Genomic DNA, 15,685 nt, shown 5'->3' with positions numbered 1-15,685 from the left:
AATAATAATGATTATTATTATTGATTTTAATTTTGATGAAATTGGGGGTGCGGCTTTACCCACGTGTCCCCAAGGCTGATAATGGTTGAATTGAGAGAGGGTTTTGTGATTAGTGAGAGCAAGTGCTTGGGCGTATCTCCTGGCAGAGACGAATTTGAAATAATTTGTTCTTTTTGTAATGGATTGATTGCCATTTATAACGTGAGAACTACGAAGCATGATTTAATTAATCTTTTCTCACCCTCTCTCTCTCTCTCTAGCTTAATAATCAGAGATTCACGAAGAATTGGAAACTAAGCCTCGCAGAGAAATTAACAACACCAGCTGTCTATGATAAAAAAGAAAGTAGTTATGTTGCAATTAAAAATGACAGAGTAAGATTGATAATAATAATAATAATGACGATAATAATAATAGGAGATTATTGTATGGAAGCATGAGACAGAGTGGGTATCAGATTTTGTCGTTAACGAGGTACATGTTCATGATATTAATTAAATTTTTAATTTGTTATTTTAATGCAGCTCTGCTTTGAAATTCATTCTCTACTATCCACTCCCACTTCCTGTGTGATTGTGTACCGTAATGGAAGTATCAGTACGGAAATTTTGAATCCTAAGAAATTAGAATTTAACAGTAGACATTTGAAGTAAAAGGACAATAGATTGAATGTCGTTATGAATCTTTCCCTCTTTCTTTCTGTCTTTTTCCTTAGTGTTTATAAGGCTCTCTATTCTTCATCTTGTGATTGCTTATTATTAATATATGCTATATCTAGTTCTTTATACCAATATTTGCTCTACCAGTATAGTTCTACTGATGACAAACTAAAGGAGATAATGACCAATGAAATAAAAACAGAAGATAATGTAAGTAATGACGTACTCATAGTTATGTTTATGGTAATAAAGTTGTGGTATGGCCTGATGATTCATTGTTACATTTAACTATAGGGATTTGGTGAATTGGTTGCTGTGGAGATACTGGGGAACATCCTACTGATGTCATGTTAGTTGAATTAATTACATTTAACGTACTTTGTACTTTTGTTTCCTCTCTTCCTCACTCTCTCTCTATTTGTCCCTCAGGGTCTAAAGGGATTGTATCGTGTACTGACCTAAAGTCTGATCTTTCTTCAATGACAGTCTTACTCTCTCCCTCCTCCTCTCTCCCCTCCCTTTTGACGACCATCAATGATGATTATTTTGCTCTTCTCACTTCAACTGGTGAACTAAAAGTATACAGTGCCCGATACGGTACACTTCAGTGCACTTCTGGATACTCTCAGGACACCTCAGTAGACTCTCAGGATATGCAATGGGTACAGGATTCGTTGTGTGTATTTCATATCTTTGTCTTAGTTGTCTTTTTGTCGTGGTTACTTGTTTGTGAGTAGTTCAAAGGGTCTCACTGGTTACCCTCTTGTCATTGCTGGCCCTCTCTCTCTTGCGATGGCCATTGGAAGAAAAGAGAAACGAAAACTCATTAATTACGAGGTAACAGATGGAAATAATATTTAATATTTTTTATTTTTATTTACTAGTGGAGCGATGACATTAATCCTTCACCAAACAAGGTCTGTTGTTATTAATATTTTATTAATTATAATTATAATTATAATTATTTAGGACATACCTAATTTACGTAAAATGTTAAAGAAAGGATCCCGTCATATCCAGTCTTGGTCCTCTGACATTACAATACTCTCATGTCTCACGCTTTTAGTGAGTGAGCTCTTGTCAGAGGAGGTGTGGTCTAAGAAAGAGCTGATCCTGATTGTGGAGGCTGGGATTTTCCCTGTAAAGTGAGTTTTTGAGAGCCAACAATATTTATTATTATTAATTTTATTACTTTTGTATTCAAGTTTGGTGTCTTCGTTGATCCAGCGCTCTTTACAAGAAAAGGATTGGGTAATTGGTTTTTTGTTAGTTTTTTAATCTCCCCCTTCCCCCCCCCTCTCTCTCTCTTTCAGTCATTACTAGTTTCAATTATGAAGCATGTTGAAGTATTCCCTGAGCAGTCACTGGTTGATCTACTGATTGCAATTCTGGAGTGAGTGCTTCCATGATGGCTTCATTATGCTTCCATAGCTCCCAATTTTTATTTAAATTTCTGATGTATACTGTTGTTCTTGACACATTTCTATGATGAATATTTTTTTTTTAGTTTGGATTGTGACACTGTTAGTTTATCAAAGAAGTCCTCTATAGAAAAAACCGAACTATTGTGGGTTTTATAATAATTATTATTAATACTCATTATTAATGATAATGTTTTTTTTATTGTGAAACCTCTTCTCTGCCTGTGTACTCCAGATCTCTCGCCCTCTCCCTCCTCAAGAACCATGAGCTCATGCAGCAACCGCTCACACATTTATCACACAATCACATCTTGGTAAGCTCTTTTTGATCTGTCCTCACACCCCCCTTTCTCCTTCTCTCTCTTAGATATTATTGAAATTTTTAAAAGAAAGACTCGATACTCCTCTCCTTCCTAACATAAGCACTTCTACTGCTAGTTCACCTTCCCCTATTCCTTCTCTCTCTTATTCTGATGCTGTTGATTGGCTAGGACTTCTAATAGACACACACTTCACTAGTTTAATGCTGGAGCTAGCTGATATCCAGCCACTCCTGGTTGACCTGAGGGTTTGCCTGGGACGCCATGTGACGTTCATGGCCAGATTAGATCTCCTTGGGGAGCTAGAGTGTGTGAAGGACATTGTGTCTGCTGGGAATCAAAAGAAGTCATGGAACGTTAAAATTGATAGAATAAAAGTTGACATTTAATGATTTATTATTATTATTATTATTATTATTTATTATTATTTTGTAAATAGCGGATTTGTTAATTTGTAATTGTTTTATTTTCTTTATAGATTTCCATGCACATGTATGCTAGCCTTTTTAACTTTGTCTTTCCCTCCCCTTTTCTTTTTTTCCTCCGTCTCTTTGAAAAGGTTCAATTTTCTTTGCAGTAGGAGGCTATTTCTTGGATTAGCCATGTCCCCTGGCAGTGAAGGTGAGCTGTGAAGGAGTATTCTCTCCATCGTAGGCCTCCGGTCCAATGCTCTCTGTGTCACAAAGTCACTTTTAGTGGCTATAATAGAGAAGAATTAAAGGAATAAATACTGTATATTGCTGGTTTGTTTTTGACATACTAGGAACACTAGCTCTGCTGTGCTTCCAGCCGCTACCAATAGCAGGCCCACCTCTCTTTTCTAAGCTAATGGTATTAATAATAATTGTTGATGATTAATTATGTCATTTTTGTTAATAGATTTTCTTACCTCAGTGATGGGAGACCAACTTTCTCAATATAATTCCATTCATCTAAGAACTGTCTTGAGACTGTGACATACTTAATATACTTACTAAATATGCCAAATAACTCTGGCTCGGTTCTGAACCTGCTCCTGATCAGTCTTGATGCCATTGGTTGATATGTGTAATACCCTAATGCAGTGCTGGCTACTTCCTCAAGGGGAGGGTTTCTGCTTAGCAGTGTATCAATGAGAGGTGTTATAGCACCAGCCATTACTGCAGTTATGGGGATTCCTTCTTTGCATCTTGCAAGACAAGCAAGGAAGTTACATGAGTCCAGTTTTGTTCTTTCTTCCTGTGATGCAGCTAATTGAACCAGGAGTTTGATACCGTGTATGCTCCCCTCAGCTGGGTCCACTCCCACCAATAGTTTTGATAATATTATTAGTTGAAATGCTCCGTGAGCTCGGTGGACCTCATCAGGCGATGTCAGCAAACTTAGAAAATTTGATACGTTGAGTCTCCCATGAGCCTCAACCATCTGAAGCTTCTTTGGACTATTGAAAACAAATATAGAGAGAGCTTCTCCTGCTAGGAGCCGCACCAGCAGATCAGTAGATGACAAGAGCTTGAGGAGAGAGTAATGAGAGAAACTGTCTTGCTGCATTAGCTTTGATTCATTTTCTGGATTGTTAAGTATCAGTTTTGATAGAGTGCATGCTGCCTTCACTCTCAATAGCTCTGATAATGGGGACACGACTAGCGCCGTCAATACAGTTAAACCTCTTGTCTCTGCTATTGCTTTCTGTAGTGATGTGCTTGGTACCAGACCTGGTTTAGTTAGCAGGAGCCCAAGAGTGTGCAATACACTTATGTAGACTTCTTCAGAAGTCTGAGAGAGGAGTATCTCAACTAATGGCAGTATGCCTCCTAAATCAACCACTTTGCTTTGATTTGATCCTAACTCAGTAGCCAAGGTTCCCAATGCTTCAGAGCACACATAATACAACTTATCATTGGGCGTTGTCATTAGATCAACTACTGTATCAATCCCCATGAAATTTGCTACTAGGCGCCTGTTCTTTATCTGAGAGCCTGCTATAGCCCAAAGAGCAGAGCCACTGCAAACCTTTACCTCTGAGTTACGGACTTTTAATAAACGACGAAGCAGTATGAGAGAGTTCTCATCTTGGAGTACAGCTTGGGCTTGTGGACAGTTTTTGGCAAGGGACTCTATTGCTCGAGCTGCATTAGTATGAACTGAGTGAGCTTTGGATTTGAGGAGCAGCACAACTGGGTCTACAATTCCTGAATTAAGAGCTCTTAGTTGACTTTCAGGGCAATCTTTTATTAATACCTATAAAATAATAGACAAATCACAGAGTATAAAACATAAAAAGTGAGTCTAATAGATCATTGCTGGTGAGCTGGGTATAGCCTTGGGTATTTTTCAGAATTTTTGGCATTTTTTTTTAAATGGCCGTAACTTAAAAAATTGAAGTCGGAATCAGCTTAAACTTTCTACTCAGCATAAAGACATCAATATGTATCAGAAAATGTAATAAAAATTTGGGGTGATTTTGGAGCCAATTTTTGAAAAAAACCATGGGCTATAGCCTTGGGTATTTTTCAGAATTTTTGGCATTTTCTTAAAATGGCCGTAACTTAAAAAATTGAAGTCGGGATCAGCTTAAACTTTCTACATAGCATAAGGACAATAATATGTATCAGAAAATGTAATAAAAATTGGGGGTGATTTCGGAACCATTTTTTTGGAAAAAACCATGGGCTATAGTACAGGGAAATTTTTGAAAATTGGCCCATTTTTAAAAATGGCCATAATTTAAAAATTTTTTATTAGAATTGACTCAAACTTTTTACACAACTTAAGTACATCAATATGTATCAGAAAATGTAATAAAAATTGAAGGTGATTTTGGAGCCATTTTTTGGAAAAAACCATGGGCTATAGCCTTGGGTATTTTCAGAATCTTGGCATTTTTTGAAATGGCTGTAACTTAAAAAATTGAAGTCGGGATCAGCTTAAACTTTCTACACAGCATAAGGACATTAATATGTATCAGAAAATGTAATAAAAATTGGGGGTGATTTCGGAGCCAATTTTTGAAAAAAATGTACTTATGTTCATAAAAAGTTGGGAGTTGATTTCAATCAAAATTGAATTTTTAAAACAAATTTTTAAAGTTGCTCAAAAACCCATGTACCTCATGCAGCATCACTTAGCATGCTTTGCAAAAATTCCTGGTAAATAATAATAATTTTCCACCTCACCTCTAAACTAGCCGCAGCACAGCCTTGAGTGCACATAAGGGGAGAACTCAATAAATCAATCATTGGCTCTAGTCCTCCATTCTCCCTCACTGCTCTCTGTATCTTGGGGTTATCCATTGCCGTGTTAGCAAGACACGAAGCAGCATACATCTGTACATCATCATGCGGAGAGTAGAGCATAGCAATTAGGTGAGGGAGTCCTTCGGATATTGCTTCTTGATTCTCCGGATCCATTGCCAAGTCATTGAGTGCAATACAAGCACAGGATTGGAGTCTGTCGTTACTAGATGACAAATGCTTTACAAGGTTGGGTATGGATGGTGCTAGGGTTTCTCGCATTATTTTATCGTGCGATATATCAGCTAGTACTTGGATTGAGAGATACTGTAGTCTCTCGTCTTGTGATTTAGCCAGCTCCATCAGTTGCTTGATAGCCCCAGTATCGTATAGAGCCTGATAGCAAGAAGGCTTAGCTCTCATGAGACTGTCCAATGCGCATGCAGAAACATGAGGTAACCCACTAGCAATGTCTTCTTTTAGCATCCCTGCAAGACTCTCCCACAGTGGTAATTGTGGACTGTTGAGCTCCACTAGATACAACAGTATATTGCAGTGATGCTTGCTGGCTGCCTTGTGAATAATATTGTGTCCCAAGCGATTCATTGCTGAAATGTTTGCTCCAAAGTGAAGGAGGATTTTGACAGAGTCTATTCCACCGTTCTCCGCAGCCAAAAGAAGAGGAGTGTTCCCATCACTCTCTGCAATGAGATTCACGCAGTCATTGTCAAGAAAAGCAAAGTGTCTTATGATTACAGAGTAATTATGGAAAGCAGCATGATGGATTGGTGACCATCCTTTGTCATCTGCGGCTGATAATTGAGCTCCATGCTGAAGGAGGCAGCACACAGTGTCCAGGTCACCAGATTGAGCAGCTAAATGGATTGGTAGTGTGGAAGTACCGGGACAAGGCTGATGAGGGTCAGCTTGATAGTGTATTAATAAAGAAACAGCTTCAGACTGGCCGTGAGATGCAGCAAAATGAAGCAAAGATAAACCATCTTCATCTGGCTTGCATAGTCGTGTCTTTGTCGTCCTTTTTAAGAGGACAGAGAGAGGGCCGGTCAAATTTTTCTCAATGCACGGGCGAAGCAGAGAATGAATAGTTTTTAGTTTTGAGGCGTGTCTAAGACCGAGAGGTCGTCTGAGAAAGTCCTGTATTCTAGCATCAGAAATAGGAGGGAGTTTGATTACTTGTGACTTTAGTTCTTGGACCATTGCATGAATCCAACGAGGGAATTTTGGATAATAGTCGTCCAGTTTTATCACTACCAATGTATATGATGTACCATCCACTGTGATTGTGGTTGCTTCTCTTGGATGGTTCAAAGCTTTCGTTAAGATCTCTTCCTTTGCCTGTCTCAGCTCAGGCTTAAGAGCTACAACTGGTACTTGTCCTTTGTGGAATGCAATTTTTCCGTGAGCACTAGTGTAGTGATGGTCAGAAATGTGAGGGGACCAGCGAGATGAGGGAGTAGGGAGGAAAGGAGGCACCTCCCTATCAGTATTGAGTGTATCTGGATTCATTGGTGGCTGGAGGGATTGGCAGTTGATGGTTTTGTGTGTCTGTCTCAATGTAGCCAGCAGTACAATGATAAAAGAGACAAACTGCAATAGTTCAACTACATGAGCAATGGAGGATTTCTTTAATAAGTTCTCTTGTACAAAGGAGGATTGCTTTTGAAGATAAGCGTGCAAGTGTGGCAGTACATCTTCTTCTCCTTTCTTCAAGTTGCTAACTGTCACACAAGGAAACACAGTCACCAGAGGATCCAGAAATATCAAACTCCCATCTTGCTGGACTGGCCCTTGGCCCAGCATTAGACCAAGACTAACTTGATCAAGATAACGCAAGAACACATCACGGCTGACATGAGCATTGTGGACAGCCTGATCCTCTCCTGAGCTAAGTCTTGGAGTAAGTCCAGCTGCAGAGAGAGTATGGTCAACCAACCGAGCTGGGAATCGATGATGAACTTCACTTCTTTCGTGATACAACTCAGAGCCTAACTCTGGATCATCCTCCATTGATATTAGCCCATACTCTTTGTATAGCTCTGGTAGCTTGGTTGGCGACTCTGAAACAACTTTTCTCCATTTTTCTATGATTCTTGCCCTCTTTTCTCTCAGCGGGACGGTGCTACCGTGCAGCAGTGACTTGATGAAATAGTCCATCGAAAAGAGCGTTTGCCCGAGGAATGTGTCCACGTATGCAGAGGGAAGGGATGTTGCCATACTACCATCATGATTGCCATCTAGAGCAATAGAGGGAGTTTGCTGGAATATGTATAGACCAGTGACCAGTTCTCGTACCAGTTGGTGTAGCTCGTTTGAAGTGTGCTTGCAACTAGCAGATGAATGAGGGAAAGCAATGACATAATGACCTTCAGTGTTATCTGGTGGAGCAAGACCTGAGGAAGAGGAAAAAGCTCATTATTACTTATATAAAGCTTCTTTACTCATTAGCTGCTACCTTTTAGCCATGTTGCTTCTCCAGGTTCCTCTTTCTTGCCAGAAAGAAACCAGTCAGAGTCTATCAATGCTCCGGCATGATAAAACAGATTTTTGTCCATCTTCTCAAAGTACTGGGTCGCCTGTTTGCTGGCAAGGAAGACTTCCTCGGCCACTTTGCTCCCCATCTTCTTCCTGGATAGATTTCAATATGCGCAAACGGGTCGCTCAGTTTCCAATAGTTACCACTATAAACGCCCACGCAACAGCCCCACCTCGCAGCATGGCTGTAGTCTGGCTAAAGAACCTTCAAACGATAGTGAAGCTAAACGAGTCACTGCTGATGACACAGGCTCAATTCTTATTGGCAACTGCAGTGAGAGGGACGGTGGGGAGAGGGAGAGAGGTCCCACGGTTTGGTATGAGCCTCGTGTGCGTTCCTTCTGATGAAATACAAGACATTAACAGGAGGTATAGGAAACTTGATGAGCCAACAGATGTACTCTCATTCCCCTATCACGAGGTAAATTATATTTTATAATGCATATAACAATACTAGTGAGACATCCTCTTATATAGAACTTATCTCCAGGCCAATTCCCAGTAATTAATTCGATTGACGATTACAATTTAGGTGACATTATTCTGGGATTGCCCTACATTGAAGATTATTGCGTTAAAAATAAAATAAAATTACACGAGCACCTACCTGTAAGAAAAGGTTCTTTATTATTATGATACTCTCTCACGTACAGGTAGTGGTAACACATGGTATATGTCACCTGCTTGGTTATACTCACGACACACCAACCAAACATCAACAGGTAATGGTGACATACTCACGAAGCCATTCAAGTTATACATTAATATTGCTAATTTTATTGATCTATTATTATCATTCTTTATTAGATGTATTCAAGAGAAAAGGCAACCTTAACATGTTACAATAATTCCTTTGGAACAAACATTATCCCTTTATCAAACTAATAATTATTATTAGCGATAAACCAAAAGAAGAAAAAAACAGTAATAATAGAACAATGTCAGTCAATCAACACGAAATGTCTATAAAATATAAGTACATCAATATAAGAGTATTTGTATAGTGAATGATGGGGGCTGATGTTAAAGAGGAACATGAGAGAAAAGGTACGAGACAGATTCACAATTGTGTGTACGTCTGATGGCTTCACCCAGTATATTACTAACATCAATCTCCTATAAAGAGAGAAGGGATTAGAAAATTTAACTTTTAAAAATTTGTAAAAAATCTAATTTTGATTGGAATCAACTCAAACTTGATACACAACATAAAAACATGTATATGTATCAGAAAATATTATAAAAATGGAGAATTCTCTTCTAGTCATTTTTGGTGAAATTTGGCCAAAGTCCCTGTACTATAGTACAGGGACTTTGGCCCAATTTTGGAGTAACTTTAAAAATTTGTAAAAAATCTAGTTTTGATCGGAATTAGCTCAAACTTGGTACACAATATAAAAACATGTATATGTATCAGAAAATATTATAAAAATGGAGAATTCTCTCCTAGTCATTTTTGGTGAAATTTAGCCAAAGTCCCTGCACTATAGTACAGGGACTTTGGCCCGATTTTTGAGTAACTTTAATTTTGATTGGAATCCTATGCAAGTCTGTTCTGTATTAAACTGATCCCATCCTGCATTTGATTAATAAAACCACCGACTTACTTTAATTTTAGAACACAATTCCATCTTTTCTTGCAGTGGTATCGTATTACTGGATACCACACACTCAAGGTCTGACTCTTGAATCCTCTCAATCGCTGGCCCCGATAGTATACCATGAGTTATAATAGCATAAACCCTTTTTGCACCAGCTTCTTTCAACCTGTAACGGGTGGGGTTACAATGCCGTGGTAACAAGCCACACCCACCGTTTAGATGCCGTTATAAGTGTACCACATGTGTCTGCCATGTCATCAACAAGTATTGCTGTCCTGTCCTTCACATCACCCACCAAAACCATCCCAGCTATTTCATTAGCTATCTTTCTCTATTTTTATTAACATTTATAATGATTGCACACACTCTCTCTCTTTCCTTTTTATTACTTCTTTATGGATAAGAGCAAATCTTGCTTCTAATCTATCAGCAATAGCAGTAACTCTGAGGGAGAAGCAAGAGGTTACTAATGAGATACTTTTACCCTACATGTACCTCTTAGCTCCTCCAGCATCTGGTGATACAATAACCGACTCCTTCCAGTCTTCAATATTCTCTCGTATCCACTTGAGGACTTCAGGCTCGGCGTAAAGATTATCAACAGGAATATCAAAAAATCCCTGGAAATAATAACACGTTACACCCTAACACCACACAGACTATTATAATAAGGACATGCTGACTCTATAATTGAGGACGCTTGGTAATCCAATCGGTACAAAAATACCTCTAAAATGAGGACAGTCCAAGTATTACCAAGTAAAGTGTAATTTAATGAGTTCATGCACCTGCTACATGTACATACTACATGTACATGTACACTTTCACATGTTGAAGACACATGTCTTGCATGCTCATAATGGTGGACAATATAAACTATGAACAAAAGCAAAGGGAGTGACCATGCAAGGTTTAATGAGGTTCAAACAAACAGACAACAAAGAATAAACTATTAACATGTGACTAATTGGCATTCATATGATCGGCATCATCAGTATTTTTATTATATAAAAATTGAATTATTAGCATACTTGAATCTGTGAGGCATGCAAGTCCATTGTGATGATGTGATCGGCTCCTGCGACTGAGAGCATGTTGGCAACAAGTTTAGCAGAGATAGGAGCACGACTCTACATTAGAAACATAACATTTTAATAATATGAGAATAATTGCACTATTTTTAAAATCTATGGACACATTAACTCCAATTAACGAGCAGTCTCACACCTCCCTCCCTCCCTTTCCTCAGTGATACAGGGCAGGAACTACTGGTAACAGCCTGAACCACGTGATACTTTATATGCAAAAAAAATACAATAATAAGAGTACATGTAAATAATGGCTTCGTGGGAATTGCTTGGTGTTTGTCTATTACATTTTTAGCCTATTTTGCTAAGTATAATGTATAGTTTTATCAAGTTTGAACTTATCCTTTTCGGGGCCAGTTATAAGCACACAAGTACTTGCATATTTTAAAAGCAATGATCAACAAAAAGTTAATGCTTAGAAACAAATTATACAGCCACTCCCAATTCCTTTCCTATATCTATCAGTGCTTTACCTTATCTTTCTTGTCCTGTCTAGCATAAGGATAGCAGGGTATGACAGCAGTCACACGTACAGCCGATGCTATCTTACAAGCATTGATCATGATCAGTAGCTCCATCAACATGTCATTAACTTCACCAGAGCCGCTTTGGACAATGTAGACATCTTCACCACGAACACTCTCACCAATTTCAACACTTCCAAAATTATAGAGAGTATAAAAATAATGACAACAACAATAATAATAAATTATTATAGTACAGGTTCAGTATTATAGTACTATTGATTTCATACATAGCTACCTTGTTTCTTTGTTAGAGAATTTCTTGAGTGTAACTTTGCTCAGTTCTAAGCCCAGACGGGCAGCTATACGGACAGCTAGTTCTGGATTGCTGTTTCCTGAAAATACTTTGATATTTGGCATCACTGACAGAGAAAAGATATAAAGACTGAAGAGAGATAGAAAAGGGGACGATTTCTTGCCGCACCTTCTCACGTGTGACAAAAAATTATGATTTAAAAAAATTAACAAGGAAGACCCGGTCAAACTTTAAACCCACTCGCACATTATTATTGATCTACTTACAAACTTAATAAAAAATTTATATCTAAAAAATAATATCTAAAATGTATAATAATGCCAATACTGGGACAGCACAAATTAAATCAAAACACACTAAATCAAATATATGATAGTCAAATTAATAATTTTCTACTACATCTACATAGTTGGCAGGGAATATCCCTACAGTCCCATTGAGATTCCCCTGCCACCAATCATCATCAATCTTTTCAGTGACATATATGATGTCACCAGGCTGAATGGAGAGCTCATCCGCTTGCTGTCCTTCGTAGTCATACTGAGCTTCACAGCGACAAATATCTAGAAAAAGGATCGATACAAATAAAGTTAAAAATTTTGTTCGTACAGGCAGGATATTCATCTTCATTTTGCTGAGGTTCGTTATTCCCGTCGTCAAATTCTAATTAAAAAGCATCAAAACAAGCCACACCTCCAAACACTTACCTTCATATTCAGAGGGTTGGTCTTGCTGCTGAGCCTGAGGTGGTGAAAATGAATCTCTCTTCTTCACACTGGAATAAGTGTGACCTGAACGACCAATAATTAACGTTACATACTGTGACATCATATGACATCATCATACTTATTGATGGACTGGGCGGAGTCCAAGAAGCAATTGTTTGTTCTTCAAGTATTGAGACTTGATCTATTGGAACTGATAATATACTCATAGACTGATTCTGAAGGGGGGAGGAGGGAGAGAGGGGAAGATAAGAGGTGATCTTAAGCAAGATTAAAGTTTAATTATATACATGTGAATTCCTTGCTTATAAGATTATACTTTTAGTTCTTGTTTAATTATCAAACAAGTAGTCATGTGAGTTTTTAATTCAATTACACATTGCCTCATTAGTAGTATATCCTCATTCAGTACATGTAACAACAATAACAAGCATAATTATAATTTAATGACAGCTGCATTCATAAACTCAATCGTTACTCTATAATAAACTCACTTGTCTGTCTTTCCTAACTTGTATATACTCGGTATAAGGCGAAGCAGGGGCTGGGAGACCAGCCAGCTCTGATCTAACGGTTAATAGTTTAAAATGGTTTGCCTTTAGCATGTTAATCAGAGCATTGGCTTCAATGAGTTGGCGGTTCACGTCAGCTGCTCCCTGCTCATCAACAAAATCAGGAGTCTTTTCATAGGCAGCTGACAAAGACATTACACCTAACAATAACAATAACAATAACAACAGTAAAAAAAATAATAATAATTTAGAGGATTGCGTGGGCAGTTTGAGTGACACAATTAGAGAACCAGGAGTTGCAATGTTTTGTTATTGTGCAAGCAAGTCATAACAGCAAGACTATCAAAAACAATCACAATAAACAAAGACAGTTGCAATGCAACTGGAGTACATATGTATAATGAAATTACCACAGTATAGTAGCAAGCAAAATGTACAAGTATCACTATATTTTCAAATATAAGCATGGGCTTCTTTCATCTTCAATTACACAAGGAGGCTTCTATTTAAGAACTCTCCTTATAATTATGTGCTTTATATATAGGCTTATACTGCCTCAATGCTTCTATAATTATAAATCAAAGCTACAGGTAGGCTTTTATTTCAAAATTACAAAAGGTACATAATATCAAGAGTGTCTTACATCTTGTCCCATATATTTAATGAACAAACCAGGTCTACGGTTAATACTCATGCTATATACACATGTACTGTACCTTTCTTCTCCTTAGACTTCCTATCAATGTCCTGCTCTAGCTCTTGTATCTTCTTATCTAAATTACTCTGTCTCCTATCCCCATTCATATGATTTCCCATCTCCTCTTCCTACGAAAGGGAGGAGCCTGTTGTCAAGGCAACAGAAGGACGGACAGGAAACTCACAAAAGTATCCAGTAGGAGTTGCTCAGGCAGGTTGGGCCCGGTCCCAAAATTCTGACACATTCCTTCAATATCTCTGTCCGGAGAAATCTGCTGAGCCATTTCCGAAAGCTCATCACAAGACTATATAAAGAATTTGTATCTAATCAAGTTCTAATCCTTTAATTGCATGTACTGAACTCTCTCTTCTATACCTCTTACTGCCCTCTCTTTAGATCTTACCTCTTGTAATGGCGAGACAACAGTTAATAGTATTTGTGTGTATTTTGATAGTACACTGGACACTTCCTCTAGCCTCACTCTCTCCAGGTTCTCAAGGTACCTGCAGCAGCGATACATCGCTGACTCCCAGTTCAGTCTGGCCTCCTCCGTTCTTACATTAGAGTCCTTGTATTCACGATCTACATGTATACAGGAGTACATGAACATGCAATAATATTGAGAGAGAAAGAGGGGAGAGAGAGAGAGAGGGGGGGGGGGAGAGAGAGAGGGGGAGAGAAAGGGAGATGTTTGACCTGCTTTTACAAGAGAATCTTCTGCTTTTCTAGCATTTTTCTCAACCTAACAATACATTATAGTAACAGAGAGTGGACGAGTATTATAGTTTGATGAGTATTATAGTTTAACTGCCAAACCTTGGTTATTTCTTTCTCATTAACGACAGATCCTCGCCTATTTTTGATGGCTTCAAGGTTGTCTAGAGTTTGTTCAAGCTCTCTACATTTAGTATGGGCCGTTCTTTTTAACTAAGAAATCAAAAACGAAAAATAATATCTTAATACATTTAGGCATATATAAAGGTCCATGATCATAATGTACTGTGCTCAGGTATATAGCATTTACTTTTAATTGCTCAGAGAATTTATCTAAATGTGCTTTCTTATGCTTCTCAACAGCACTTTCCAGCTAAAGAGAGAGAGAGAGTGAGAGGGTGAGATTATTAGTAAGCACATGTATGTCAATACTTAATTAAGCTTGTAAGTTTATTTAACTAATTACTATGACTGACAGGTTTTCTTTGTCTGATTTTCTCCTCCAGAAATGTCTTCAAAGGAACGTGACACTCTGACATTAGGTCTTGGGCAAGATTCCTTTAAAGGGAAAGAGTATGATTGTAATAAAAAGTAAAACAAACAATGTGGATGTTTCAGGTTTGACTTTGTTTATAAACCCCACTCTCTCTCTCTCTCTATGTATCTTACTTGTGAACATCAGCTTCATTCTCAATGGAATCCCCTAACTTCTGCCATGCCTCATTGTGCGACCTTGAGAAATAAGAAATAATTTAATACGAGAAACTACTAAAATAAGACTAACTTCATTAGTACAGTGGATCTTACATGCATAATATTAGTATGTGTTTATGTTAGTTTGAGCCAGTGTACATATACATTGTACATGTATTTTGTGTCCTTTTGTAATTACTCCCTCTCTTACCCCATGGATAGTCCATTGGCACGTCTAATTTTCTTTGTCAGCTGGACAAGCTTTGAAGAATATTGCTTTTCTATCTCAGACCTAGAGAGAGAGAAAAATTAAAAAGATGCAGTGTATTTATATTTTGTTCTTGCCTCTCTTGGACAACAGCCATGATTTCTTTGACAAAGTCACTTCCTTGCTTCATTAGTCTCCTCAGCTCCTCAAAGCCATTCTCTGCCTAATAAAATAACAGAAATAAACAAACAGGATTAAGTACATCAACAATGGATAAACCAGCAGGGGCATTGTTTCCACTCGCTACTACCCTGTACAACTTACCCAGAAATTATCCTCGAACATGTTAGCCATGCTGATCTACTATTTGAGCCTTTTAGTCAGGCGTTGCTAGAAATTAGTACAATCTTTTCGAATAGGATTGGAACGCAGAGATTGAATTGAAGCAGAGAGTCGCTTTGTGCCGGTATGTGAATATTAATTGACCGCGCCCATCAATATT

General features: G+C 38.0%; 5 protein-coding genes across 6 annotated transcripts; 2 read left to right on the top strand and 3 right to left on the bottom strand.

The window, feature by feature from the left end:
- The first annotated feature begins 46 nt into the window (after positions 1-46).
- On the top strand, positions 47-2,910 carry LOC100634260 (uncharacterized). Its single transcript, XM_020008507.1, has 15 exons — positions 47-201; positions 261-374; positions 418-474; positions 525-649; positions 716-869; positions 954-1,008; positions 1,089-1,321; positions 1,362-1,496; positions 1,544-1,576; positions 1,629-1,804; positions 1,865-1,910; positions 1,973-2,052; positions 2,167-2,226; positions 2,316-2,394; positions 2,448-2,910. The coding sequence occupies exons 1-15, from the start codon at positions 82-84 to the stop codon at positions 2,787-2,789; spliced, it is 1,809 nt and encodes a 602-aa protein (XP_019864066.1). The 5' UTR covers positions 47-81; the 3' UTR covers positions 2,790-2,910.
- Positions 2,750-8,301, bottom strand: LOC100634134 (ankyrin and armadillo repeat-containing protein-like). Its single transcript, XM_003383687.3, has 5 exons — positions 8,086-8,301; positions 5,556-8,023; positions 3,290-4,620; positions 3,161-3,225; positions 2,750-3,099 (listed from the first exon to the last, which is right to left on the bottom strand). The coding sequence occupies exons 1-5, from the start codon at positions 8,249-8,251 to the stop codon at positions 2,873-2,875; spliced, it is 4,257 nt and encodes a 1,418-aa protein (XP_003383735.2). The 5' UTR covers positions 8,252-8,301; the 3' UTR covers positions 2,750-2,872.
- A 26-nt stretch (positions 8,302-8,327) lies between these two features.
- LOC105316546 (putative ribonuclease) lies at positions 8,328-9,136 on the top strand. 2 transcript variants are annotated; one of them, XM_020008562.1, is made up of 4 exons: positions 8,328-8,586; positions 8,643-8,774; positions 8,819-8,887; positions 8,973-9,136. In XM_020008562.1, the coding sequence occupies exons 1-4, from the start codon at positions 8,347-8,349 to the stop codon at positions 9,048-9,050; spliced, it is 519 nt and encodes a 172-aa protein (XP_019864121.1). In that variant the 5' UTR covers positions 8,328-8,346; the 3' UTR covers positions 9,051-9,136. The 2 variants fall into 2 exon arrangements, with proteins under 2 accessions (XP_019864121.1, XP_011409816.1); XM_011411514.2 differs by lacking the exon at positions 8,643-8,774.
- On the bottom strand, positions 9,079-11,813 carry LOC100636142 (ribose-phosphate pyrophosphokinase 1-like). The gene is made up of 8 exons (XM_003383618.3): positions 11,617-11,813; positions 11,328-11,511; positions 10,798-10,896; positions 10,262-10,386; positions 10,156-10,210; positions 9,979-10,097; positions 9,773-9,932; positions 9,079-9,281 (listed from the first exon to the last, which is right to left on the bottom strand). Exons 1-8 carry the CDS (start codon positions 11,736-11,738, stop codon positions 9,189-9,191), a joined length of 957 nt encoding a protein of 318 aa, XP_003383666.1. The 5' UTR covers positions 11,739-11,813; the 3' UTR covers positions 9,079-9,188.
- Positions 11,814-11,921: 108 nt separating this feature from the next.
- LOC100634007 (nostrin-like) lies at positions 11,922-15,656 on the bottom strand. Its single transcript, XM_003383686.3, has 16 exons — positions 15,508-15,656; positions 15,321-15,406; positions 15,187-15,267; positions 14,952-15,014; positions 14,759-14,840; positions 14,593-14,655; positions 14,385-14,495; positions 14,265-14,310; positions 13,972-14,150; positions 13,753-13,872; positions 13,588-13,696; positions 12,854-13,071; positions 12,481-12,577; positions 12,342-12,425; positions 12,244-12,297; positions 11,922-12,197 (listed from the first exon to the last, which is right to left on the bottom strand). Exons 1-16 carry the CDS (start codon positions 15,535-15,537, stop codon positions 12,016-12,018), a joined length of 1,605 nt encoding a protein of 534 aa, XP_003383734.1. The 5' UTR covers positions 15,538-15,656; the 3' UTR covers positions 11,922-12,015.
- Between the last annotated feature and the right edge of the window lie 29 nt (positions 15,657-15,685).

Source organism: Amphimedon queenslandica, unplaced genomic scaffold (assembly GCF_000090795.2).
Source record: "Amphimedon queenslandica unplaced genomic scaffold, v1.1 AMPQUscaffold_13508, whole genome shotgun sequence".
Classification (NCBI taxonomy): Eukaryota; Metazoa; Porifera; class Demospongiae; order Haplosclerida; family Niphatidae; genus Amphimedon; species Amphimedon queenslandica.
This window is presented reverse-complemented; position numbering and strand designations above follow the sequence as displayed.

Coding starts and splice junctions, on each gene's coding strand:
- LOC100634260 (XM_020008507.1), top strand. CDS start 82: ATGGTTGAATTGAGAGAGGGTTTTGTGATTAGTGAGAGCAAGTGCTTG. Junction 1,577..1,628: donor TTAATCCTTCACCAAACAAG/GTCTGTTGTTAT, acceptor ATAATTATTTAG/GACATACCTAATTTACGTAA. Junction 2,227..2,315: donor ATAGAAAAAACCGAACTATT/GTGGGTTTTATA, acceptor TGTGTACTCCAG/ATCTCTCGCCCTCTCCCTCC.
- LOC100634134 (XM_003383687.3), bottom strand. CDS start 8,251: ATGGGGAGCAAAGTGGCCGAGGAAGTCTTCCTTGCCAGCAAACAGGCG. Junction 3,226..3,289: donor GTTGGTCTCCCATCACTGAG/GTAAGAAAATCT, acceptor TAATACCATTAG/CTTAGAAAAGAGAGGTGGGC. Junction 3,100..3,160: donor CAGCAGAGCTAGTGTTCCTA/GTATGTCAAAAA, acceptor TCTCTATTATAG/CCACTAAAAGTGACTTTGTG.
- LOC105316546 (XM_020008562.1), top strand. CDS start 8,347: ATGGCTGTAGTCTGGCTAAAGAACCTTCAAACGATAGTGAAGCTAAAC. Junction 8,587..8,642: donor TCTCATTCCCCTATCACGAG/GTAAATTATATT, acceptor CCTCTTATATAG/AACTTATCTCCAGGCCAATT. Junction 8,775..8,818: donor AATTACACGAGCACCTACCT/GTAAGAAAAGGT, acceptor TCTCACGTACAG/GTAGTGGTAACACATGGTAT.
- LOC100636142 (XM_003383618.3), bottom strand. CDS start 11,738: ATGCCAAATATCAAAGTATTTTCAGGAAACAGCAATCCAGAACTAGCT. Junction 10,387..10,797: donor TGCATGCCTCACAGATTCAA/GTATGCTAATAA, acceptor TATTATTTCCAG/GGATTTTTTGATATTCCTGT. Junction 9,282..9,772: donor AATTGTGTTCTAAAATTAAA/GTAAGTCGGTGG, acceptor CTCTCTTTATAG/GAGATTGATGTTAGTAATAT.
- LOC100634007 (XM_003383686.3), bottom strand. CDS start 15,537: ATGGCTAACATGTTCGAGGATAATTTCTGG. Junction 14,311..14,384: donor ATGAGAAAGAAATAACCAAG/GTTTGGCAGTTA, acceptor ATGTATTGTTAG/GTTGAGAAAAATGCTAGAAA. Junction 12,426..12,480: donor TCCGCCCAGTCCATCAATAA/GTATGATGATGT, acceptor TTGGTCGTTCAG/GTCACACTTATTCCAGTGTG.